Source organism: Macaca nemestrina, chromosome 9 (assembly GCF_043159975.1).
Source record: "Macaca nemestrina isolate mMacNem1 chromosome 9, mMacNem.hap1, whole genome shotgun sequence".
NCBI classification, from domain to species: domain Eukaryota; kingdom Metazoa; phylum Chordata; class Mammalia; order Primates; family Cercopithecidae; genus Macaca; species Macaca nemestrina.
The window spans coordinates 93,977,847-94,005,191 of NC_092133.1; the positions used below are offsets into that span (position 1 = coordinate 93,977,847).

At 38.9% G+C, this 27,345-nt stretch overlaps 1 protein-coding gene and 1 non-coding gene across 5 annotated transcripts; both read left to right on the forward strand.

The window, feature by feature from the left end:
* The first annotated feature begins 6,503 nt into the window (after positions 1-6,503).
* LOC105499826 (ankyrin repeat domain 30B like) lies at positions 6,504-21,701 on the forward strand. 4 transcript variants are annotated; one of them, XM_011772630.3, is made up of 7 exons: positions 6,504-6,915; positions 11,018-11,132; positions 11,295-11,468; positions 15,092-15,198; positions 16,170-16,307; positions 18,879-18,943; positions 21,566-21,701. In XM_011772630.3, the coding sequence occupies exons 1-7, from the start codon at positions 6,698-6,700 to the stop codon at positions 21,661-21,663; spliced, it is 915 nt and encodes a 304-aa protein (XP_011770932.2). In that variant the 5' UTR covers positions 6,504-6,697; the 3' UTR covers positions 21,664-21,701. The 4 variants fall into 4 exon arrangements, with proteins under 4 accessions (XP_011770932.2, XP_011770931.2, XP_011770935.2 ...); XM_011772629.3 differs by having other exon boundaries at positions 6,505-6,915; positions 21,563-21,699; XM_071070126.1 differs by having other exon boundaries at positions 6,506-6,915; positions 21,552-21,663.
* LOC112423330 (U6 spliceosomal RNA) lies at positions 17,503-17,609 on the forward strand. Its single transcript, XR_003013781.1, has one exon. It is a non-coding gene; the product is annotated as a U6 spliceosomal RNA (small nuclear RNA).
* Positions 21,702-27,345: the final 5,644 nt, after the last annotated feature.

The following is a 27,345-nucleotide window of genomic DNA, read 5'->3' on the forward strand; positions in this document are numbered from 1 at the left end:
GCCACATTTTTTAATCCACTTATCTGTAATAAAGGCTATTATTCAAAATCCACAAGAAACCCTTCAAATTTCACAAGAAAGCAAACAATTCAATTAAAAATGGGGAAACAATATAAATGGATAAGTCACCAACAGAAATATAAAAATGGCAAATAAGTATTTGAAAATATATTCAACAACATATGACTTTAGGGGGATAAAGCAATTCTATATATTGAAATTTCCTTTAACTAAGAAAGCAAATAGAAAACTTTCTCAGAAAAACAGAATTTAAGTGATACATTGTCAGCTGACCTGTCTTGCAAGAAATACTAAAGGAAGTTCTTCAAGGGGAGGGAAAATGATGCAAGTGAGAAATTCAGATACACAATAAAGAAGCAATAAATAAAAAAGAATAAATTAAAGTTAAAAACTTTTTTATTCTTATTGATCCATAAGATAACTGTTTAGTAACAAAAAATGGGTAATTATAGAATGTGGATAGATGAAATGAACAATAGCAATGTCATGAGGTACAGGAGGTACAATTCGGCAGTATTTTTATGAGATGCCTACATTACATGTGAAGTAACAATTTTATTTGAAGATAGACCTAAAATGTATACAATCAATTCTAATTTATTTAAAGATAGACTTAAAATGCATGTAATCAATTCTAAGAAAACTACCATAAGTTTTCAAAAGAAGTGATGAGATCACATCTCATGAGGTGATGAGATATACCAAGACCTGAGACAAAAATGCAATCATAGAAGATGCTCAGTTAAGAGGAGGCAGGCCAGGCACGGTAGCTCATACCAGTAATCCCAGCACTTTGGGATGCCAAGGTGGGTGGACCTCCTAAGGCCAGGAGTTCAAGACCAGCCTGACCAACATGACGAAACCCCGTCTCTATTAAAAATACAAAAATTAGCAGGGTGTTGTGGCACACACCTGTAATCCCAGCTACTCTGGGCTGAGGTGGGAGGATCACTTTAACCTGGGATGTGGAGGTTGCAGTGTGCCAAGACGATCACTGCACTCCAGTCTGGGTGACAGAGTGAGGCCCCATCTCAAAATAAAATAAAAATAAATTAATATAGTTAATGTTTATATTCTACTTAACAAAAGTAGAATACACATTGTTTTCTAGTTTGTATGAGACACACTGCATTATGGGCCATAAATGTCTTAAAATTTTTCAAAGAATAAAGTTCATACAAAGTACACACTCAGACCACAATAAAAATTAAAGTAGATATAAATAACAGAAAGAACTGAAAAAATTTTCAAATATTTGAAGACTTAACAAAACATCTGAATGCATCCCAAAAGAAGACTAAAGAGTAATTAAAATATTTGGAATTAAATGAAAATGGAATCACAACTTATTAAAATATATGAGATACAGTAGAACTAGTACATAAATTTATAGCATTAAATGCATATATTAGGAAAAAAGATATAAAATCAGTAACCTAAGCTTCTGCCTTAAGAAACTAGAAAAAGAAAATCCAAAGTAAGTAACAAGAGAAAAATTATATAAAGTACAGCAGATACCAGTAAAATAGAAAACAGGAAAACGGTAGAGAAAATCAATGAAACAGAAAGCTGTTTCTTTGAAAAGATCCATAAACTTGCTAACATTTAGTCAAACTAATAAAGAAAAAAAGAGAGAATGCACAACTTACAAATATTGGAAGTGAAAGAGGGATATGGGTTATCACTACTGATTTTGTGGACATTAAAAGGATAATATATTTACTATATTAAAAACTCTATATTCACAAATTCAATAACCTATATAAAATGGACAAATACCTTGAAAGACACAATATGCCAAAACTCACAAAAGAATAAAACAGATTACATGAGTACTCTTATATCTATAAAAGGAATTGAATAAAGAGTTAATAACCCACCCCCACAATGGTTCCAGGCCCAAATGGGTTTAGTGGTGAATTCTACCAAGCATTTAAAGGAAAAATTATACCAATTTTCCACAGACTTTTCAAGAAAATGGAAGTAGAGAGAACACTCCGGTAGACATAACATGAAATAAAAACAATATATCAATATCTCTAATGAACAAAGATTCAATAATCCTTCACAAAATACTAGACAATTGAATCTAACTATGTATTTATTCTAGGTATGCCAGTATGCAAGACTGGTTCAATATTAGAAAATTATCTGCAGAATTTCCCAAATCAGCAGGTTAAGGAAGAAAAATCATGTGACTGTATCAACTGATGTAGAAAAAGCTTATGGCAAAATCTATCACCCATCCATAATTTGAGAAACTCTCAGAAAACTAGGAATTGAGGTAAATTTTCTTAACTTGACAAAGAACATCTACAAAACCCCTAAAACTATCATACTTAATGACGAGAAATGGGATGCTTTTTCCCAAAAAAGTAGGAACAAGAAAAGTTTTTTTTTTTTTTTCTTTCACCACTTGCAAATTGAAACCACCACTTTGGAAGACAGATGGGCAATTTCTTATGCCCACAGTTGCTATACTATATTTTTTAAAGAAAAGTCTTACATATAATATAGCAATTGTGGTTTTTTTGTTTGTTTTGAGATGGAGTCTTGCTCTGTCGCCCAGGCTGGAGTGCAGTCGCGCAATAGAAAGATACTGCAACCTCCACCTCCTGAGTTCAAACAATTCTCCTGACTCAGCCTCCAGAGTAGCTGGGACTACAGGCACCCGCCACCATGCCTGCTATTTTTTTGTGTGTATTTTTTTGTATTTTTTTTTTTTTTGTATTTTACTAGAGACACCTGTTGATTTGGGAAATTTTACTATGTGGCACAGACTGGTGTCCAACTCCAGAGCTCAGGCAATCCGACCGCCTCAGCCTCCCAAAGTGCTAGGATTACAGGTGTGAGCCACCGCACCTGGCTGCAAATGTGTTTTTAGGTGTTTATCCACCTTATTTGAAAACTCTGTCCACACCAAAACTGGCACATCAATATATATAGCAGCTTTGTTTATAATTCCCGAAACTGGAAGAAACCAAGAGGTCTCATAATTGATGAATGGAAAAAAACAAAAAACAAAAACACCGTGATACATCATATAAGGGAATATTACTTCCTAAAAAAGTAAATGATCTGGCAAAAGATTCAATGAGGAGGTTTAATAGGTGAAGCATGTGGGCATTATTTGGGCCAAAGTATTCTGTATGATACCATAACTGTGGAAACATGATACTATGCATTTGTTTGTTTGTTTGTTTTTGAGACGGAGTCTGCTCTGTCGCCCAGGCTGGAGTGCAGTAGCACGATTTTGGCTCACTGCAAGCTCTGCCTCCCGGGTTCACACCATTCTCCTGCCTCAACCTCCTGAGTAGCTGAGACTACAGGCACCTGCCACCATGCCCGGCTAATTTTGTTTTTGTATTTTTAGTAGAGACGGGGTTTCACCATGTAGCCAGGATGGTCTCAATCTCCTGACCTCGTGATCTGCCTGCCTCAGCCTCCCGAAGTGCTGGGATTACAGGCGTGAGCCACCGCGCCCAACCTGCATTTGTTAAAAAACAAAGAATCTCACAGCACAAAGAGTGTCACTTAATATATGCAAATTTTAAAACAACAACAACAACACAAATGTAGGATTTGTTCTGGGGATCCTGGGATGGAATGCAGAATGTGATAAAAAATCTAAAGTACTACAAATGTATAAAGCCGCTTCACTCTTTATAGGGAAATATGTGCTGACATCAGCATCTTAGAAAATGAATGGGCCTTCCTTGGTGGCTCACACCTGTAATCCCAGCACTTTGGGAGTCCAAGGAGGGCGGATCACCTGAGGCTGGGAGTTTGAGACCAGCCTGGCCAAAATGGTGAAACCCCATCTCTACTAAAAACACAAAAATTAGCTGGACATGGTGGCGGGTGCCTGTAATCCCAGCTACTCAGGAGGCTGAGGCAGGAGAATCGCTTGAACCTGGGAGGCAGAGGTTGCAGTGAGCTGAGATCATGCCACTGCACTCCAGCCTGGGCAAGAAGAGCAAAACTCCATCTTAAAAAAAAAAAAAAAAAAAAAAAAAAAAAAAAAAAAAGAAAAAAAGAAAGAAAGAAAGGAAAGAAAATGCATGAAGACTGACAGGAAGAGAAGCTGCAAACAACCCATGTGATCTGGTTGCTATAGCTGTTTCCTACAGGAAATGGGATAGCGATTCTGATATTGATAGAGAATAAATGTATATTGGAACTAGACAGTTAAGCAAATGGATGACAAATGACAGGAGCCAGGTTTCTCACTATTAAAGTAGGAGGTTACATATAAGCAAGGGGAGAAGGCCAGAATGATCATGTGATAAAAGAACTGAGTCATAGACATCAGTATGAACTAACACTTACACACTTTACATATATAAATATTTATAGTTATGTGTATATATACAGCTTTGTATACACACACTTATTTCTTTGCTCTGTAAGCTAAGACGGTCTAGAACCAATTATATCCCAGCAGAAATGAGCATATCTAACACTCAAGTCTTCAGTTCTTGGGTTTTTGTCCACAACCTGGGATCCAGGAGCTGAGCCCTGGAGCTAGGCATTGTGTAGCCTCCTGGGTGGTGTTGACCCTCCATTCTCATCCTCCTGCAGCTGGGGACCCATCCCCTGACCTGGGCCTCCTGGAGGCAAGAACATGGTCACCCACTTTAATCACATGGTCCCTATCACATAATCAGAGGGCGCTGTGGATTTTAACTCTGCAAGTTTGATGTGTAAAGGATTCAACATAGATATGATATAGTGACTAGAAGTCTTTTATTTATTTATTTATTTATTTATTTATTTATTTATTTATTCTCTGTTGCCCAGGCTTGGAGCGCAGGGGCACAAACAATCAAACAATAACCAAAATCCAGAAGACTGAAAAAGTGAAATGCTGTCAAGGATGTGGAGCAACAGGCCCTCTCGTTCCTTGTTTGTGGCACAGTTTACTGTACCCACGAACTCCCGGGCCCAAGTGATCCTCCCACAATCAATCTCCCAAGTAGCTGGGGCCACAGGCATGCACTACCATGCCTGGCTGATTTGTTTTATTTTTGTAGAGGTGAAGTTTCCCTTTGTTGTCTAAGTTGGTCTCAAACTCCTGGGATCAAGTGATCCTCCTATCTCGGTCTCCCAAAGTGCTGTAAGTACAGGCATGAGGTCCTGCACCCAGCCTGGAAGTCGTTATAGATGAGTTCAATTTATCTGTTTCTCCCTCTGCTCTACTCAGCTAAGTTTCCCTCTCAGTCCAAGGGAGAGAACCGCAGCTCAGACCCATCCAGGATGGCTGCAGATTACCCAGCACCACCGCCATACTCCAGATGCTGGTCAAGGAGGAAGGGACCCTGATGCCTGGCTGCGGGCGCTCTCAACAACCTTGAAGCCCTCTAAACGGGACCCACCATCAGTGCCTGTCAGAACTGTAGCCGCTACCTGCACTTGGAGCACAGGCAAATAAGGCCAAGCAACCCCAAACTCCCCTATTCCCCTCTGGGCCCAGGCAGCGCTGACCAGAGACAGATGCCACTGCTGCGCTGAAGTCAGTCGGTCCACCCTTTATCTGCACCAGGGCAGTAACCTGCCGCTCAGCCCCATCCTGGCGACTGCACAGTGCCCAGAGCCTGCAAACCAGCGCTCTGGGCGCGAGCCAAGGAAGAGCAGGGCCTAGAGTGGGAGGTCGTGTGCCACACGGCGACCCTCAGACAGTCGGGCCAAGCCCTGCAGCCTCTACAGTGGACTCAGATGCAGCTGGCATTTGAAGGTGGCAGCAGCGGTGGCAACCCCAGAACCTGTCCGTGCCACCAACAGGCGAACCCCAGGGTCGGACACCGCCACTGCGCCTAAGTCAGGCAGTGGGACCTCAGCGGCAGGAGGGTGGGAACCTGCTGCAAAGCCTCATTGCCGCAGCTGTATAGGGCCCAGAGGTCGCGAGCCTGCACTGCCAGCGCCAGCCAAGGAAGAGCAGAGCCCAGGGTGGAAGGGCGGTGTACTTGGCGATGCTCAGCAGTCTGGGCCCAGCCCTGTAGCCTCCACCGTGGAGTCAGCTGCAGCTGCCACCTGAACATGGCACGTGGTAGCAGAGGCTTCAACCCTGACCCTGCCAGCGCCACCAGCAGCGCGGATACTTGGGCCGGAAGCCTCCAGGGCGCCTAAGTCGGAGGTGGGTCCCTGGCAGCAGGAGGGCGGGAACCGACGCTCAGTGCCACCCTGGAGGCTGCACGATGCCCAACGCCAGGGCCCAGCTCCTGGATTTCGGGTTGAGGAGGGGCTGGGGCGACTCTGTCAAGCCGGCCGTGTGGCAGGGCGCTCCCCACGTTCCACTCCAGGGAGCCCCGCCAGTAAGGCAGCGCCTCATGGCAGGTGCCACCTGCACGCGGTGCCCGGCGAAGCGCCGCCAGGGCGGTTTCCCGCCTCTCTTGTCTCCTAGGCCTGCTGAGCTGCGCATGCGCTGCTGCCTAAAGGCGCTGCTCAGCTGCCTAACGGTTCTGCTCAGCTGCCTAACGGTTCTGCTCAGCTACCTAACGGTTTTGCTCAGCCAGTTTCTCCCGGGAGAGGCTGGAGTGTCCAAAAGCTTGGCCCAACTGCCATTTCTCCTGGTGTCGGGGCGGGTGCGGGGACAGAAGAAGGGCGAGGGCGAGCGGCGAGGACTGGGGAAGGGCCAGCAGCAGGAGGCGCGGGCTCTCTCTAACAGGTGGCCGCAGTCATGAAGAGACTCTCTGCTGCCGCTGTCAAGGGCGAGACGGGCCCGGAGCGCCCGAGCCCCTTCAGTCAGCTGGTCTACACCAACAACGACTCTTACGTGATTCACCATGGGGATCTCAGGAAGATCCACAAAGCTGCCTCCCAGGGCCAAGCCTGGAAACTGGAGAGGATGATGAAGAAGACGACAATGGACTTGAACATAAGAGATGCGAAGAAGAGGTACCAGGCCCTACCTGAGCCCGGGCTGCAGGAGAAGGTGGCGGCTGTGGGAGGATCGCCCCTTCAGAGTGGGGGCTGGGGGGCCTGGAGACAAGGGGAGCAGGTGGAGGAGTGGCGGGCGGCGGGGCGGCCGTCCTGGGCCCCAGGGTCTAGGCCTTCTTTCCAGGCAGGACCCCCAGGTCTGGGATTGGGGCGCCCTGCAGGGCGGAGGGCCCAGGGCACCTTAAAATCAACCCCAAACACTCTCTGCTTTCTCCTTCACTCCACTTCCTCTCACAGAGCACTGTTTAGAGGATTTTAAAGAGATTTAACTCACAAAATTAAGTGCATACAGGGTTTTAATTTTAATATACAGGTTTTAAAAGATAATGTTAGATACATTATGAAATGGTGCATAATGAAACAATTCCCATAATACATTAACTTTTTGGCTAAAAATTTTGTGGATAAAGTCCAGTGTCCATTTTGATATCAATAAATGTCTATATAAATATATTCTTTGCTGAGGGGCCTTAGAAGGAAACTTTGAGGGGGGAAGATGGTTTATGTTTTCGAATTTAAGACGACTCATTTTTCTCAAGATGCAAGCTCTTTATCAGTTTTACATAAACGAAATAAAGTTATCAACGTTTTAACATTTTTAAAATCACACATGCTGTCTTTTACTATTGTGATGACATTTTTAAAATTTTGTAACGGAGTAGAAAAGTCTTGCCCTTCTAGATATCAAAATGTGCTATTAATTTGCACAAAATGGGCCATGGCAGGGCGCAGTGGCTCACGCCTATAATCCCAGCACTTTGGGAGACCGAGGTGGGCGGATCATGAGGTCAGGAGATCCAGAGACCGAGGTGGGCGGATCACGAGGTCAGGAGATTGAGACCATCCTACCGAAAATACAAAAAGGTAGCCGGGTGTGATGGTGGGCGCCTGTAGTCCCAGCTACTCGGGAGGCTGAGGCGGGAGAATGGCATGAACCCGGGAGGCGGAGCTTGCAGTGAGCTGAGATGGCACCACTGCACTCCAGCCTGGGGGACAGAGCGAGACTCCGTCTCAAAAAATAAAATAAAATAAATAAATAAATAAAATTAAAAAAAAAAATAGAGCCGGGCGCAGTGGCTAACGCCTGTAGTCCCAGAATCCCAACACTTTGGGCGGCCGAGGCGAGTGAGGTCAGGAGTTCAAGACTAGCCTGGCCAATATGGTGAATCCCCAACTCTACAAAAATATAAAAATTAGCAAGGCACAATGTCAGGTGCCTGTAATCCCAGCTACTCGGGAGGCTGAGGCGGAGGCGAGAGAATTGCTTGAAACTGGGAGGTGGAGGTTGCAGTGAGCCGAGATCCTACCACTGCACTCCAGCCTGGGCAATAGAGTGAGACTGTCTCAAAAATAAATAAATAAATAAATAAATAAATAAATAAATAAATCACAAATTGTTTGATAACAGCTGAAAAGACAGGTAAATGAATACAGCAGAATAGAAAATCCAGAAACACCTAAATATCTAAAAATTTAGAACTTGATAATGCTCACACTTTATACTAGTAGGAAGAGAATTAGTTTCATAACGGAAATGCCTGCTTTTTTGGAGAAAACTAGATTTTTATGCCACAAATTAACTTTCCGATGAAATATAGATTAAAAAATTTTAATATAAAAATGATAAAAGCACCAGAAGAAAACATAAATGCCTATTTACTCAGGTACATTTTTATGTTGACAACACCTTTCTAAGAAGCTCAGAAGCAAGAAGTCTGAAGAATAATTAAGCAAAACAAAATTAAATTAACCTGTAATGAGAAAAAATAAAAAAGGCAGCATACTTACTACATATGTATGTGCGTGTGTGTCTACATATTAGATTTTAAAACTGTCATTTTGTAGATAATTTTTCACTTAAATCAACATAAAACTCTCTAATTTAAAATTGGGCAATTTTAATTAGAGCTCTAAATTGCAGATCTAAAAAAAGTACTTTGCCTCTAATTTAAAATTGGGCAAAGTACTTTCTTAAGATCTGTAAGTGACCTATGCACACAGAAAACAATATTTAGTGTTTCTGGTTAGAGAAGGCATTTAAGTTAAAAGAGGAATCAAATACTGTTTTCTATCTACAAAGTTTGTGAGGATAAAGAGCAGTAATATTTATACTGCTGTTTAAAGTTTAAATTGCAGATGACTTTTCAAATAGGCAATTTGGTGGTAAATACCATATTATTAAGAATAATACATATAATGACTTTTATAAATACATTTCATTGAATTTACAGTATGGGATAATATGTGACCACTGAAGGTAGAAATATATACAGAAGTAGGTGACATTTGAAAATGTATTTTGGTGCATCAAGTGAGGGTAAAGTTCAGTTTGATTATACATACACACAGACTAAAGTCTTGTGTTATTTGAAATTATGTATGAAATATGATAAAATTTGTTATTTGAGGGCATTTGTTTTAATAGAAAATGTTTTTCCTTTTTATTATCTTTGATTTCCACATTGAGCATGTACAATGCTATTAGAAAAAGTTTATTATTAATGAAATAATTTTTGGGAAGAGCAGGAATATGAATTTTGCACCAATAAAAATAATTTCTCATTTTCCATATTTTAATTATTTTTTGTGGATTAGTATATTCTATGAACTTTTAACATCTTCAAAAGACAATCTTACCTGTGCTTGTTGATTTACATATTTTATTAGGCACATATTTTATTATATATAGATTTATTACATATATGTCAATAATTATAGATTAATTAGTATAGTTTTATTATTAAGAAAATAAAATAGTAAATATAAGTGCTTTGTTTATAGCAGTTTTTTTAAGGTATTGAACTTCTCAACTGTATTTATCCTTTTAATCAATCTATCACATGTAAGCTGAATGCCTACTATGTAGAAGGTACATTAACTTTCAAGACCCTTTAATCCTTAAAAGTTTCACATTTACCTACTCAGCCTGAGCAAAGTGAGAGATTTAAAGTTGGGTTACTAGGACTGAATCTCAGTTGAAGCTTTTCCTCTCATCTTTCAAACAAAAACACTTCTGAAGTGAGAAACTAGTAAAAGATAACTATCAACCACTATTTTTGAAATTTATAACAGCTTTAAATAGTAATATTAATCATTGAAAATACCTAATTTACATGCATTCTATAAATCTAAATATGAATTTACATACATTCTGTAAATCTAAATACGGAATAAAATGAGCCATACCTACTTGAATCCCATTTTCTTTGGCTTGAAGTTTTAAAAATATTAAAGAAGTACTTTGTTTTAACAGTTTGTTGTTTTTATTTCAACTCTCCTTTTGTGTATACTCTTAAAAGCTAAAATTTCTTTAAGGGTTGATCCTGTGACTAGGACTGCCATCATCCTGTTGTGTACATCATATTCCACTTCATGGAAGGCACCATGAATTGTGTGATGCCTCCTTATTTATGTACCAATGAAAGATTGTTAAATTTCTGCAAAATATACTTGTAATAAATAATGAATTATAAGTGGCATTTCAATGTCAGAGATGTTAAAATATGAGACATAGAGTATCTTAGAATCATTAAAATACAATGTTATCTCTAACCTTTAAAGCATACCACAAAGTAGGCATAATTGTACCATTTTACTTAAAATGTTGTCCTTGTTAAGTAGTAGAAATAATTACAATATCTAACAATTACTGAGCTGTTACATGTGCTAGGAATTCTTCAAAATACTTTGCATAGATTCTCATGAGGCATCACAGTGATGTCCGGCGAGATAACCGCTGTATTCATCTTCACTTTGACAAGAAAATTGAGGCACAGAAAGGATAAGCGATAGCTAGAAGGTGAAAGACTTTAAAGTAATATTCAAGCCCAAGTTGAACTGAATCCAAAGGCCAAGCTTTTTCTATTCAAGTAGGCCACTCTTTCATTAATGTAGTGAGTAATAAGAGCGAATGAGTGTTGTACTTTCTTCAGGAGAATATTAAATATTTGTTTTGAAGGCAGAGAAAGAGCATGGTATTTAATGTTGACAATTACATAAATCATTATATGTTTTGAGACAGTGGACTAAACTTTCCTAAAAAGTCCTCTCACTCTCATAGGACTGCTCTACACTGGGCCTGTGCCAATGGCCATGCGGAAGTAGTAACACTTCTGGTAGATAGAAAGTGCCAGCTTGATGTCCTTGATGGCGAAAACAGGACACCTCTGATGAAGGTAAATAGTAGCCAGTTCTTTCAGCAGGAGATCGATTTGATTTAAATACATAGAATACAAATGAATTTATCTCATTGAAATATAACTAGTTTGTGAAAACTGTGGAATATTTATTTATATTTCTTATAATTTATAATTTACTTCTTGCTTTAATACTAACAGGCTCTGCAATGCCAGAGGGAGGCTTGTGCAAATATTCTCATAGATTCTGGTGCTGATCCAAATATTGTAGATGTGTATGGCAACACGGCTGTCCATTATGCTGTTTACAGTGAGAATTTGTCAGTGGTGGTAAAATTGCTGTCCTGTGGTGCAGACATCGAAGTGAAGAACAAGGTAGACATTAACCAATGTCATTTTCAAAATATTTGAAATCCATTTGTTTTAACATTAACGTATGTAAATTATTTTATATTTGGAAGCTCAAATATTCCCATTTTTCTATGAAAATAGTTTGACAGAACTTGTCTAGGGTTTTACTTTAAATATTAATATTTTATAAGAACTATTAAAGAGTATGGCTTTTCTGTGCATTTATGATAAATATTTGAATTTGTTAAAGGTAAAACTTTTTCAAATATTCTTTCCTACTCAAGTTTTCTTTTTTTCTTTCCAGTTAGTGTAAAACTACAGGAAAGTAAAATTTGTCTGCATAAATTCAGTCAACATGTAAAATTTAGGAGACATGCAGAAATCTGGATTTCCTCTTAAAGGATTGAATCTGGTGTCTCTTGAGCCCATATGACTGTTTGGTATGCTATGAAGATGTTCTAGCTTTATACGAATCATATGTTTCCAGTTTGTTACTGTGCCCACCTCGTTACATCACTTACTCAACTTACCTCTTTTGCCTATGTAAATATTTCAGTTATCAATTCCTCTCTTATAGTATATTTTGGTAAAGATTTCAAGTTATTGATGACAGTTTATAGGTGTTTATAATATATAGTTTATATTTTACATTAATTCATTAATAACGGGGTTGTCTTCTAGAATTTAGAAGATTTTTTAAACAATGATTTTTCTTCATATAAACCATAAATAATCATCTTTCATTAGAATGCCTTTAAGCCTTTTCAGATTAATCATGGTTATATTTGAATAGGTTATGCATATTGCAGAAAATATATCTTTCTCCACAGAATTGTCCCTTAAAATTCAAGTGATTTAGTGGCTTCTATTTTGCTAATCCATATACATGAGTTAGAACTTTCATTAATAAGTCATTTTATTCATATTTCTGATATTTTGCCAAAAACTAAGTAGCAATTACAATAGAAACCAGAATAAAAATGGATTATTGCATTTTAAGAAGTAGATATGCATTAAGATCCTAGGAGTATCATTATAATTGAGAATAAACTTTTATACTGAATTTCTTTTTTTTCTTTCTTTCTTTTTTTTTTTTTTTTGAGGCAGAGCCTCGCTCTGTCACCAGGCTGAAGTGTAGTTGTGTGATCTCGGCTCACTGCAACCTCTGCCTCCCTGGTTCAAGCGATTCTCCTGCTTCAGCCTCCCGAGTAGCGGTGACAGCAGGCATGTGCCACCACACCCAGCTAAATTTTTTGTATTTTTAGTAGAGATGAGGTTTCACCATGTTGACCAGGATGGTTCCATCTCTTGACCTTGTGATCTGCCCACCTTGGCCTCTCAAAGTGCTGAGATTACAGGTGTGAACCACCTCGCCTGGCCTTTTATACTGAATTTCTAATAGCTGAGATAAAATCCTATTGTCTGGTAATAGGATAAAACCCATGGACCATACATTTGTTTGAGTTCTTTGTAGGTTCTGAATATTAGCCCTTTGTCAGATGAGTAGATTGCAAAGATTTTCTCCCATTCTGTAGGCTGCCTGTTCACTCTGATGGTAGTTTCTTTTGCTGTGCAGAAGCTCTTTAGTTTAATTAAATCCCATTTGTCAATTATGGCTTTTGTTGCCGTTGCTTTTGGTGTTTTAGACATGAAGTCCTTGTCCATGCCTATGTCCTGAATGGTAAGTGGGCAAAGGATATGAATAGATATTTCTCAAAAGAAGACATGCATACAGCCAACAGGCACATGAAAAAATGCTTGTCATCACTGGCCATGAGAGAAATGCAAATCAAAACCACAATGAGATACCATCTCACACCAGTTAGAATGGCAATCATTAAAAAGTCAGGAAACAACAGGTGCTGGAGAGGATGTGGAGAAATAGGAACACTTTTACACTGTTGGTGGGCTTGTAAACTGGTTCAATCATTGTGGAAAACAGTATGGCGATACCTCAAGGATCTAGAACTAGAAATACCATATGACCCAGGCATCCCATTACTGGGGATATACCCAAAGGATTATAAATCATGCTGCTGTAAAGATACATGCACACGTGTGTTTATTGCGGCACTATTCACAATAGCAAAGTCTTGGAATCAACCCAAATGTCCATCAATGACAGACTGGATTAAGAAAATGTGGCACATATATACCATGGAATACTATGCAGCAACAAAAAAGGATGAGTTCATGTCCTTTGTAGGGACATGGATGCAGCTGGAAACCATCATTCTCAGCCAACTATTGCAAGAACAAAAAACCAAACACCGCATGTTCTCACTCATAGGTGGGAATTGAACAATGAGATCACTTGGACTCTGGAAGGGGAACATCACACGCCAGGGCCTATTATGGGGAGGGGGGAGGGGGGAGGGATGGCATTGGCAGTTATACCTGATGTAAATGACGAGTTGATGGGTGCTGACGAGTTAATAGGTGCAGCACACCAACATGGCACAAGTATACATATGTAATAAACCTGCACGTTGTGCACAGGTACCCTAGAACTTAAAGTATAATAAAAAAAAATGGACCATTTAATAATAAGCAATCAAAGTTCATTTGAAGCTAATCTCTTTCAATTTAGAGCCACTTCCTTAGTGACCCATTTAGAGCAGGAGTGCCTGACATTGACATCTGGGATCTTGGGATCATTGATAGAAGAGAATCAAGTGAGTTTGTATCACCCAGAGGAAACCTCCGTTTTTTGGGGGAAGCTTTCAGAACTGCATCCCTGAAATTCTAATTTGTCAAATATTAATGTTTGCCACAAAAATACATTGTCAAATAAGGATTAGGCAAAGTTCAATTCATTTCTTGAATAATGAACATTTAATTCACAGTTTTATAACATTTCTTGAACATAGATAATGGTGGAATCTGTTGGGGTACAGTGCTTCTGGTAAGGTAAGTATTCTTTGGAATAAGGTTGAAGAAACACTGCTCTAGAGATAATAATTTAGATTACTAATTTTGTGAAAAACAAAGTATTTACTACCATGTCTTAGGGTTTAAAGATATAGAGATAAAAGATACAGGCCGGGCGCGGTGGCTCAAGCCTGTAATCCCAGCACTTTGGGAGGCCGAGGCGGGCGGATCACGAGGTCAGGAGATCCAGACCATCCTGGCTAACACGGTGAAACCCCGTCTCTACTAAAAATACAAAAAGAAATTAGCCGGGCGTGGTGGCGGGCGCCTGTAGTCCCAGCTACTCCGGAGGCTGAGGCAGGAGAATGCCGTGAACCCGGGAGGCGGAGCTTGCAGTGAGCCGAGATCGCGCCACTGCACTCCAGTCTGGGCGACAGAGCGAGACTCCGTCTCAAAAAAAAGAAAAAAAAAAAAGAAAAAAAAAAAAAAAAAGATACAGCCCCTGCCCTCAAGAAGCTCTTGATTTACATAGGAAACAATAAAATCATTACAAAATAATGATTTTTGGAGATAACCAGAGTTAATGTGGTGATGCAGAGGCTGAATGTTTACAAGTGAAGGTGCAGTGCATGGGCAAGCACAGAAAAGTGACAAAGAAGGGATTGCTATTGATTTACTTTCTATTGTTTAAGTTCATAGGGTATTACATAAAGTATTCAGTTCAGCTGAGAAATATGTAATTTCATGAATTGTAAATTGTTTTTGCTGTTTTACAGGCTGGCCACACACCACTTTTACTGGCCATAAGGAAAAGAAGTGAGCAAATTGTGGAATTTTTACTGACAAAAAATGCAAATGCAAATGCAGTTGATAAGTTTAAATGGTATAGTAGTTTTTTAAATTAAAAAACACTTGAGTAGTGTGCTAGAGTAATAACACTCGAGTCAGAAATATTAAATTAATAACATTTACTTAAAATTACTAGATTATAGAGAAAAATACTAACACAAATTATCAGTTAGGAAGAAAAGCAATTATTTGGACTGATCAATATAAAGAACAGTATATAGTAGGATTTATCTTCTTTTATTATATTGACTGATTCTTATTTGTAATCTGATGTTTTTGGTTGCATTATCTTCTACTAGCTAAAGTGGTTCTGTATTAGTGTTAAGAAGTATGAATTTTTAGTTAACTTTATAATTCAATATTGAATTATTAGCACCTTTATAGTATTTTTCTAACTTCTGTTTTTCATACACTTTTTAAAAAATGCAATATTTGCTGGGCATGGTAGCTGTCGCCTGTTATCCCAGCACTTTGGGAGGCCAAGGTGGGTGAATCACTTGAGGCCAGGTGTTCAAGACCAGCCTAGCCAACATGGTAAAATCCCATCTCTACAAAAAATATAAAAATTAGCCAGGCATGGTGGCACATACCTGTAGTCCCAGCTACTTAGGACAATATTATTCCTAATATTGTTTTAAGCCTTCAGATTGCTCTCACTTGTCTGACTTCTAGGTAATTTTGAAGTACAAAATATTTTATCAGACTAAGGAAGAAATAGATAATTCTTCACTTAAAACTTTGCCTCTTTTAGATTAGTGAACAGAGCATATTTTCCTGCCCCTCAGTGGATTTCATTTTAGCCAATTCTACTATGCCATATCCCAGTGGGACACGAGTCTTTTTGCCCCTTCCTTTTAACCTTGGTGGTGATTTACAGGGATAAACACTTGAGCACTCAAGATATTTAACGTTTGTTAATGCATGTAGATGGTTAATTCTACACTGACAGGCACATATTAAACTGGTTCTGTTCCTAATAATGAAGTTATCTCTTTGTTATTTTAGCACAGCCCTAATGCTTGCCGTATGTCATGGATCATCAGAGATAGTCGGCATGGTTCTTCAGCAAAATGTTGACATCTGTGCTGAAGATACATGTGGAATGACTGCAGAACGTTATGCTGTTGCTTGTGGATTTAATCTGTAAGTGTTTACATTTAAAGGCTAGGTGAGATTTTATAGTTTGTTTCAGGTAGTTTTTGAATGACAGTGAGTTAGTTCACTTCATCAGCCAGAAACTAGGCAAAACAAGCTAGACTAATTAGAAGGAGTAATGACTCCAGGATTCTTTATTTTAGGGCTTTAAGGATGCTGATGTTGGCTACTTGATTTGAAGTATAATCCCTATGCAAGGGATAAACATAATGTCACAATTTTGATTTTTCTAATTAGTTATTTGGGTCTTGAAATATTCACTTTAAGCAGACAACCTGATAGTGTCCCCTGGGGCTGTCTTTAATTCTTGAATTTTTTAAAAGAATCTGAACCTAAGTCCAAGGAAGACATTCGTTTTGTACAAGTCAGAAGGATGTGGGGGGAAATGGCCATTCTCTTCATTTTGTTGTTTCCATTGATTCTATTGCTGCATCGGTGCCATTGAAACTGCTCCTGCAATCTGGTAATGATTGACCTTTGTGACCAGGATGCCCTTAGTAATACAGATCCCTCAGTCTTCATGGTGTAGACTTCAAAGTTATTACACTTTTGTAAAAATTCACATACATATTCTCAGCCATTGTTTCCAAAGTACCAGCACCCCGCTCTGGTAGCTAGAACTTTTAGCTTTAGCAACACACATAGTGAGCAAATTGACCCTTCCCCTCACGCTCAAAACCTGATGTGACACCCACATCTTAGCCTGGACATGCCTAGACCTTCATTGTAAGTTATCCTTCGAGTGGCTTTTTCTATATTCTCTAGCCAATATTAGTAGTAGTTTGAAACCATAAGTCTGGTTGAAATAATGTTACAGGAAGAAATTGGAGATCCATTTTGTCTTTGTTACCAGATCTATGTCCCTGGCCCTTTATATCCTGTGTAGCACCATTTTGTAGGTAGTGGAAGGTCTCATCTTATTCTGTAAGATCCCATGTCATCTTTCCCATGTTGTAGTGTGTTCCAACTTGTGGTTGTCCCCTCGAGTTATTCTTTTTTCCTAAAAGTAAAAATCTTCCATGCTACTTGCATCTCTACCTCAAGTTTTTAAAATATTTTCAAATTCTGCATCACCATGAAGCCATTCAATAGACTTCACTAAATCTCAAGTAAGTTGGTTAGATTTAACAGAGCTAAGCCTCATCTGTGACTGATCAGTCTTCACATACAAAAGTAAGGATTTGTGCTGGCTTCAGTGGTACAAATGGTAAAATTGAAACAATGTTGAGAAGGTCAGCATGGTCCCTGCACAAGGATGACATACAAATCTGTGAAGTGTTGTGTATTTCTTGCAGTCCCCAAAAAGACATTTTACTACTTTTTAACTAGCTCCAAGGAAATGGTGTGAGTCAAAGCAAAATGGGTGACACCAATGTTGCAATTGTGATTTTCATACAAAAAATTATTTATGTAAGGTGATCTATGAAATGAGATGGTGGTAACACATAGGGTCTTATGTGCAATATTTTGTTAGTAGGGATCTCAGAAATGAGAAAATACCAACTTGCATCTTCTTTGTGGAACTTACAAAAAGTAAAGGTGGGATTTTTTCTTCCACAGCAGCTGGAAATGAACATAGTGACTAAGCATCATTCTAATAAAGATTTGTTGATTCAGAGTTTAAGGAGGTGGATAAAGAGCAGTCGTAGTCCAAGCCAGATGCTGACATCTATTAGTTTTCTGCCCTTGGTGTGACTAATGAGCTCAGTAATAGAGGATAATTAGGTTATCTGATTTAATGATTTAACATATTTATAAATAAGTTTCATTACAGAATATAAAATAGCTTAGATGCTCTGAATTACAAGCCACAAATAATAGAACATCTAATATCCAAAAGTAGGAATTAGAAAACTGCAACATTTGAATATTATAATCTATGAAAAAACACGTTTGTGTGTGTGGTTTTTTTTTTTTTTTGTAATTTATTTATGTTTTGTAGAGACAGGGTCTCCCTATGTTGCCCAGCTGTTCTTGAACTTCTGGACTCAAGCAATCCTCCTGTCTCAACATCCCAAAGTGTTTGCATCACAAGCATGAGCCACTGCAGCAGGCCAATATATTGGGTTTTATTGGGATTTTTAAAATAGTTTCAGCAATAAGGTTCAAGAACAAATTATTTTTTTGCTCTACTATTTCTTTGAGCATTTAAAAAATGTTATCTTGTTAAATCTTTATAATAACCTAGTGAAATAAGGCCCTAAAATCCTCATTTTTAGAAGACATTGAGTCTAAGAGAAGCAACTTGTTCAAGAAAAAATATCTGTTGGTAGCCATGCTAGGACTTATTCTGAGTTAAGGACATTTTCCATATGTCAAGCTAACTCTAGTTAATTTACTGAGTTATACTGCCCTCAATTCATGAGTGTTTTATCTTTCTTCTTTAATTAGAAGCTTAATAAGTTCATAGAGCTTACAAACTTAAAGTCTATGGAAAAAGTAATGTTCTGATGTTAGCGCTAATATTGTCTGAAATACTCTAAGAACTTAATGAATTTGGTAAATTTTTTTATAGCAATGTTAAAATAGTAACTTCATTTATTTCATTTTTATACATAGCATTCATCAACAACTTTTGGAATATAAACAAAAGATATCTAAAAATTCTCAAAATAGCAATCCAGGTAAGACCTCTGATAGTAAACTACTCTTGGTGGTGTTACCATAAGATTATAGGGGTGTTGATCACAAAATAGCTATTAAAAAAGCAATCTGTAAATAACATGTGTTTACATATATATATACCTATATGTAAGTGTTTGCATATATAGACATAGCTTTGATTTAATTTTTTAGTTTATAATTCAGAATTAGTTAAGAATTTAGTTGTAGGTAGTTTATAATCTCAAAAATATTATCTGAAAAATATTTAATTGCAGTCCCTAATATCCTATATAATACTTTTGTATAAATAAGTAAAACAATTTTTAAGTTTGCATATTGTATGTTTCCTCAACTGTCATAACAACTTAGGTTTGTTATAAAATGTATAATCCGTGGTGTGATTGATGAGCTCAGCAATAGGGAATTATCAGTTTATCCAATTTAATGAATTAATATATTTATAAATATTGTTACAAATTATAAAATAGCTTAGATGCCTTGAATTACAAGCCACAAATAATAGAACATCTAATGATGAAAAGTAGGAATTAATAATAGAAAACTGCAACATTTGAATATTATAACCTATAAGGAAACACAGTGTATTTATTTGTTTGTTTGTTTCTTTATTGGAGAGACATGGTCTCCTTATGTTGCCCAGGCTGGTCTTGAACTTCTGGGCTTTATTTAATTTTTACAATAAATGATTTGCATTTAGAAAATTAGAATTAATTACAGTTGAGTCTTGAGTAACATGAGAGTTAGGGTGCTGATCCCCCCATGCAGCTGAAAATCTGCTTTATATGAAAATCTGTTTCTTTTGACTCCTCCAAAACTCTACTAATATTCTACTGTTGACCTGGAGCCTGAGAAAAGGTGAAAGCATAAGCAGTCAATTAACACATAGCTTCTATTTTATATGTACTATATACTGTATTCTTAGAATAAAGTGAGCTGGAGAAAAGAAACTGTTATAAAGAGGAATAAATATGTTCACTATTTATTAGATGGAAGTGAATTATTATATGTAAAGGACTTCATTCTCATTGCCTTCACGTTGAGTAGGCTGATATGGAGGAGGCAGAGGAGAGATTTGTCTTGCTACCTTGCAGTGGCAAAGGAAAATAAAAATCTGTCTATTAGTGGGCTCCTAGACTGAAAACCCTTATTCAAGGATCAACTGTGTGACATAGTGACTTGTGTCACTAAAAAAGTAACTATCTTTAGAATTTGGAACTCAATAATACTTTTCTTGCACCATAAATGAATGTCAATAAGAATTAACATAACTTAGCCAGGGTGCGTCAGTACCAATAGGAGATTGTTTTTCAAAGATACCTACTGAGTGCAGAAGTCAGAAAAGCAATTCTTTGTTGAGAAGCGCAGGTTATGTTACATAGTCTTGTACCAACAAGGTCTCACAATTATCAACTTCATTCCCTCTAAGTTGAAACCAAATAAGATATATTTACTTCATTAGAACAAGATGTGTTGTTCTATCTGCTGGATAATTAGTGTGTTAATAGTAATTTTGTTACAACAAGATACTCTGTTCCTACTAGCCAAATTATTATCATTATAAATATTCAAATAGCTCAACTCTAGGCTCAACAAATTATAATAAAAGTGGAAAAAATTTACACAATAACAAAAGTGCTACTGTGATACCTAAATGTAACACAATACATTGTACAATATGAACTATATGAGCACATTATATATATTATAAATATATAATAAATTAAATTATTATATATTTATCAAAGGACTTCTATAAGTTAGATTTTGCAAGCTGCAGGAGACCAAGATGGAATACACATAGTCTGGGTCTTTAAGGTGCTCATAAAACAGTAGAGCCGTCTCTATTGAATTTCTGCATTTTTCCAACAGAATTTCCTAAATATGTTCTTTATTCATTTATCTACTTGTCCACTTAACAAATAACTGTCAGGTATCTTTAAGGTACTAAGCATCTTTCTTGTTATTATCATTGTCATTTTTTATTATTTACTACTTTATTAAGATATTAAGCATTTTTCTTGTTATTATCATCTTTTTTATTATTTACTACTTTATTTAGTGCTTACTCTGTGCCAGAACCCCTTTGGGAGCTTATAATTGTCACTTATTATGTTGTTACCATATTCAGTATGTGTCAGACATTTTATATCCAACGTGAAGAATTAAAGCTTTAAAAAGTCTGGTAGTGTCCAGGAGCGGTGGCTCACTCCTGTAATCCTAGAACTTTGGGAGGCCAAGTCGGACGGATTGCTTGAGCTCAGGAGTTTGGGACCACCCTGACTAACATGGTGAAATCCCATCTCTACTAAATTCAAAAAATTATCTGGGCCTGGGTAGCGTGCATATGTAATCCCAGCTACATGGAAGGCTGAGGTAGGAGAATCTCGTGAACCCAGGAGGTGGATGTTGCAGTGATCTGCTGAGATAGTGCCACTGCACTCCAGCTTGGATGACAGAATGAGACGCCGTCTCAAAAAAAAAAAAAAAAAAAAAAAAAAAGAATTAACAAAAGTTTGGTAGTATTTAAGGAAGGCAAACTGAATGAGTACAAGTTTGCCAGGTAAAGAGTCAGAAGGATGATATTTAGCAGAAGGAAAATTTATCCAGACTGTTTTTAGCAGAAGGAACTTCTGAAGGAACACCTGAGGAGGCTGCATCCTTGGCGGAAAGAATACCTGACAAGGCTAAATGCTCGGTGGAAAGAACACCTGATGAATAGGATACAGTAAATTCCTCTTCAAAGATTTTAGCCTGTAAACATCCTTTAAAATTCAAGAGAAGGAAGATTAAGTACGAGTTCTGAGTTCCCCTTCAAAGAACAAATATGTCAGTATGTTCAGCTTCTCTGTTCTTTATTCTCCATTTTAAAGTTTAACTTCCTTGTTCTTTATGCCTCCTTGCCCCTAGTTTCATTAAACAACCCCCTTCTAGCCTCTAACACCTGCTCTGTCTTTAGTCATTCTTAGTCACCTGCACTGTCCTTAGTCATCCTTAGATACCTGCTCTATAACTGTCTTTCCCTCTGAAACTACTCACCTGGCCACCCCAGCTCATACCCCTGCCCTCTTTGAAACAGCCAATCTGAATTAGCTTAGAGTGTGCAGTCCAACCCTATCCAGTACGGGAAAGACACAACAGTAGGGACTAGCTGCATTAGGAATAAGAACCCTTTCCCCTCCCTTGTCCAGTGTGATCTTGCCCATTGCTCCATCTGAAAGACCACTCTTCTATAGAAGTAAATTTGCCTTGCTGACAAAACTTGTTGTCAGAGTGCTGACTCTTCTTTGCGGCACCAACAATTTATTTTTCACGAATTTGGGGGCCCACCCAGCATTCCCATTCTCCTCTGGGGAAGGATCCAGTTCTCTCCCATGAGGAGGCGCACCCCGCTGCCTCGTTGCAGTGGCCATAAAGGTAAGGAATTGAGACTCACCTGGTGCAATTAATAAACCTGGGCTCTCAGCAACGTGGAAAGAAACAGGCCAGCAACTTGGGGGACAGGATCTTCACATACCGTGGCAACCAGGTAACTGTGCACAGACTGAGGTAAGAAACGTCGCAGGGGTGACAAAGTGTTTCCTTGGTGGTCACAATATTCTGGAGGTTAAAATTGTGTGTGAATGATCACAAGTACTACTGCTTGTGGTGCTGTTTGCATGGATGATACTAGGCATTACTGCTATAAGCAGTGAGTGGGTCCTATCTGCGGTTTTTTATTTGAATAAAAAACCTTTGAAGAGGAATTAACTGTATCCTCATATGGCTTAAGGTCGATCCTGCTGTGGGGTTTATACCATGATGCTAATGCTAAGAGGGACCTAAAATTCCTGGGAGGGAAGTAGTCAGAGTGATGAAGCGAAAGAAGGGTGCAAGGAGCCTCCAGCAGGTGGGGCTAAAGGATAGGAAAGAAATCTCTAGCACGCGGGATTGAGCCATAGCAAAGCCTCCAGGGAAGGAAAGGCAAGATATTCTCTAGCATGAAGGATTAAGCCTAACCAGGACCTAACATGAGAAATGCCCCAAGTAAGACAGGGAGCAAAAAGGAAGAGGATAGTAAAAAAGATATTCCCGCTGATAGGCCCCTGGGTCTCATGTTAAAATATTGGAAGGATAATGAGAGGACTAAACATAAGAAAAAGCATTAGATGAACAGTAGAAATACTGCTGTTTCACTTGGAACCAAGGTCCCACCCTCAAAACCCTCAATCTTCTGGTCAAAGTTTGGGTTGAATGAGCATGTAATGTGTCAACTTCTAATTCAATATGTTAATGATAAAAATCTGGTTTCTCAAGAAGAACTAGACTATGCTCTTTGTTGGAGACAGGGACCTGTCCTTATTCCCTTAAAGGCAACTAGGGAAGAACACAATCCAGCATCTCAAATTGAAAAGTCAGACAAGCTGACTCCAACACCTAAAGCCAGCACGTGGGATCCCCTATACCATTTTCCCCCACTCAGTGCCTCTGATCCTTCCCCTCAGGGTGTTGCTGCCACCCCAGATCCTTCTCCTGCTCATGTTGTTCCTTCTCCTTACAACTCTAATTCTTGGGAGTTATCATCCCATGAGCCTGTCCCCTGTCAGCCTAAATACCTCTCCCTAAAGGGACTCCAGCATGAGGTACAGCAATGTAAAAAGGACATTCAGAACTTCCCTTTTCCCTCCACACCTAAGGAGTCAGCCGCAACTCTCTTCCCCTTAAAAGACATGCCACAAGGAGGAGGAGCTATTGTATTTGTGAATGCTCCCTTGACCAGTTCAGAAGTCTGAAGTTTGAAAAAGGAATTTAAGCCATTGTTAGACGACCCTTATGAGGTGGCAGAACAGATTGATCAGTTCTTGGGACCTCAGTTACACACTTGGTTTGAGTTTATGTCCATCCTAGGCGTTCCCTTTTCAGAGGAGGAAAGAAGCAGGATCTGATCCATAGGGCTGCTATGGCAATTTGGGAATGTGAACACCCTCTTTGTCAAAACATTCCTACCATGGACCAAAAATTCCCCACCCAAGATCCCCAGTAGGACAATAACACAGCTCACCAAGAAAACATGCAAGACATAAGGGAAATGATAATGAAAGAAACTAGGGAATCAGCACCCCAAACTCAAAATCTCTCTAAAGCATTTGATATACAACAGGAGAGAGATGAGGGGACTATGAAATTCTTAGACTAAAGGAGCAAATGAGATAATATGCAGGCCTAAATTTGGAAAATCCCCTGGGACAGGGAATGTTAAAGCTCCATTTTGTCACTAAAAGTTGTCCATATATTTTTATTTTTTTGAGATGGAGTCTCGCTCTATCACCCAAGTTGGAGCGCAATGGTGCGATCTTGGCTCACTGCAAGCTTCACCTCCCGGGTTAGCTCCATGCTCCTGACTTAGCCTCCGGAGTAGCTGGGACTACAGGTGCCCACCACCATGCCCAGCTAATTTTTTTGTATTTTTAGTAGAGACGAGATTTCACCATGTTAACCAGGATAGTCTCGATCTCCTGACATTGTGACCCACCCACCCTGGACTCCCAAAGTACTGGGACTATAGGCGTGAGCCACCGCGCTTGGCCAAAGTTGTCCAGATATTTCAAAAAAGTTACAAAAATTAGAAGATTGGGAAAACTGATTTCAAGTGAACTTCTCAGAGAGACTCAAAAAGTATATGTGAGGAGAGATGAAGAAAAGCAAAAACAAAGGACAAAGCTTATGTTATTCACCTTCCAGCAGATGGCTCCAAACCTATGTACCCCTAAACAGAGCTTCCAGTGGGCCAGAAACTATAAAGGTTCCAAACCTTCCTTTAAAGGACACAAGCCTCCATCCAGAGGATCAAGGCTGTTGTCTACCAGGCCCTCTAAATAGTATGGGGGAGTAAAATCAAAGGATCCCAGAGCTGAGAGGCAGGGGAAGGGCAAGGTAGGCACTACAAATGTGGAAGAACAGGCCACTTCAAGAGATAATGTCCAAAATTAGAAAAGGAAAAAGAAGCCCTTCCACTCATGGCTTTTGAAGAAGAATAAGGGAGTCAGGGGCTCTGTCTCTTTTATCTTGAGTCCTACCAGGAGCCTTTGATAAGTCTAGAAGTGGGACCTAAGCATGAGATTATAACCTTTTTAATCAATTCAGGAGTGACTCGGTCCTCTGTTTGTTTTCCCCCCAATCTAATATTGCCTGTTCTTCAGAGGAACTTTTGGTCTCTGGGGTAAAGGAAGAAGGATTTAAAGCAAACATTTTAGAAAGCACAGAAGTCAGATACCAGGCTCAATCAGCCCATATTCAGTTTTTGTTAATCTCTAAGGCAGGGACTAATTTACTAGGGAGGGATTTAATGTTGAAGTTAGGCATAGGCATGCAACTCAGCCCAAGAGGATTTCTCACCTCATTAAAGCTACTCACCACTGCAGATGAAAAATATATTAATCCTGATGTCTGATCCAAAGAAGGAATCCAAGGGAAACTCTGAGTCCCTCCAATCCACATCAATCTAAAACTCCCAGGGAAGTAGTAAGGAAGAAACAATACTCCATTCTCCTAGAGGGCAGGATAGGATTGAAACCTATACTTGAAGGTCTTATTAAAGATGGGCTTCTTGAGCCCTGTATGTCCCCTTATAACACCCCAATATTGCCAGTCAAGAAATCAGAAGGGTCATACCGGCTGATACAGGACCTTAGAGCTATTAACCAAATAGTCTAAACTACCCACTCCATTATCCTCAATCCTTACACCATTCTCAGCAAGATTCCATATAATCATCAATGGTTTACTATTATAGATTTGAAGGATGCTTTTTGGGTATGTCTCCTGGCTGAAGATAACCAAGATATATTTGCTTTTGAGTGGGAGGATCCCCATTCAGGGTGGAAACAACAGTATTGAGGGACAGGCTTACCCCAAGGGTTCACAGACTCCCCTAACCTTTTCCGTCAAATTTTAGAACAAGTATTAGAAAAAGTCATCCCAAACAAATATGCCTGCTCCAATATGTTGACGATATTCTTATATCTGGTGAAGATATAGAGAAGGTAGCTGGCTTCTCTACACATATTCTTAATCATCTGCAGTTTGAGGGGTTATGAGTCTCAAAGGGAAAGAAAGCTTCAGTATGTAGAACCTGAAATTAAATATTTAGACCACTTGATAAGTGTAGGCAAATGAAGAATAGGGCTTGAACGAGTTGAGGAAATCGTGTCCCTACACTTGCTTCAAACTAAACAAGAACTCAGGAATTTTTTAGGGTTAGTAGGATACTGCTGCTTATGGATTAACTCACAGGCACTAAACAGTAAACTTCTACATCCAACACTTGCCCAGGGGAAGACTGACGGTCTCCTGTGGACTTCTGAGGAAGTCGATCAGGTTGAAAAGCTGAAAAAAAGGCTTATAACCACCCCTGTCTTAGCCTTACCTTCCCTAGAAAAGCCATTCTACTTTTTCGTCAACGTGGATAATGGGGTAGCTTTAGGAGTGCTCACTTAAGAACACGCAAACCGAATCCAGCAACACATCAAAAAGCTTATCCACCATGAACAAGTGGGCTTCATCCCTGGGATGCAAGGCTGGTTCAACGCATGCAAATCAATAAACATAATCCAGCATATAAACAGAACCAAAGACAAAAACCACATGATTATCTCAATAGATGCAGAAAAGGCCTTTGACAAAATTCAACAGCCCTTCATGCTAAAAACTCTCAATAAATTCGGTATTGATAGAATATATCACAAAATAATAAGAGCTATTTATGACAAACCCACAGCCAATATCATACTGAATGGGCAAAAACTGGAAAAATTCCCTTTGAAAACTGGCACAAGACAGGGATGCCCTCTCTCACCACACATATTCAACATAGTGTTGGAAGTTCTGGCTAGGACAATCAGGCAAGAGAAAGAAATCAAGGGTATTCAGTTAGGAAAAGAAGAAGTCAAATGTCCCTGTTTGCAGATGACATGATTGTATATTTGGAAAAGCCCATTGTCTCAGCCCAAAATCTCCTTAAGCTGATAAGCAACTTCAACAAAGTCTCAGGATACAAAATCAATGTGCAAAAATCACAAGCATTCTTATACACCAGTAACAGACAAACCGAGAGCCAAATCATGAATGAACTCCCATTCACAATTGCTTCAAAGAGAATAAAATACCTAGGAATCCAACTCACAAGGGATGTAAAGGACCCCTTCAAGGAGAACTACAAACCACTGCTCAGTGAAATAAAAGAGGACACAAACAAAAGGAAGAACATACCATCCTCACGGATAGGAAGAATCAATATTGTGAAAATGGCCATAATACTCAAGGTAATTCATAGATTCAATGCTATCCCCATTAAGCTACCAATGACAGAATTGGGAAAAACTGCTTTAAAGTTCATATGGAACCAAAATACCCTGCATTGCCAAGA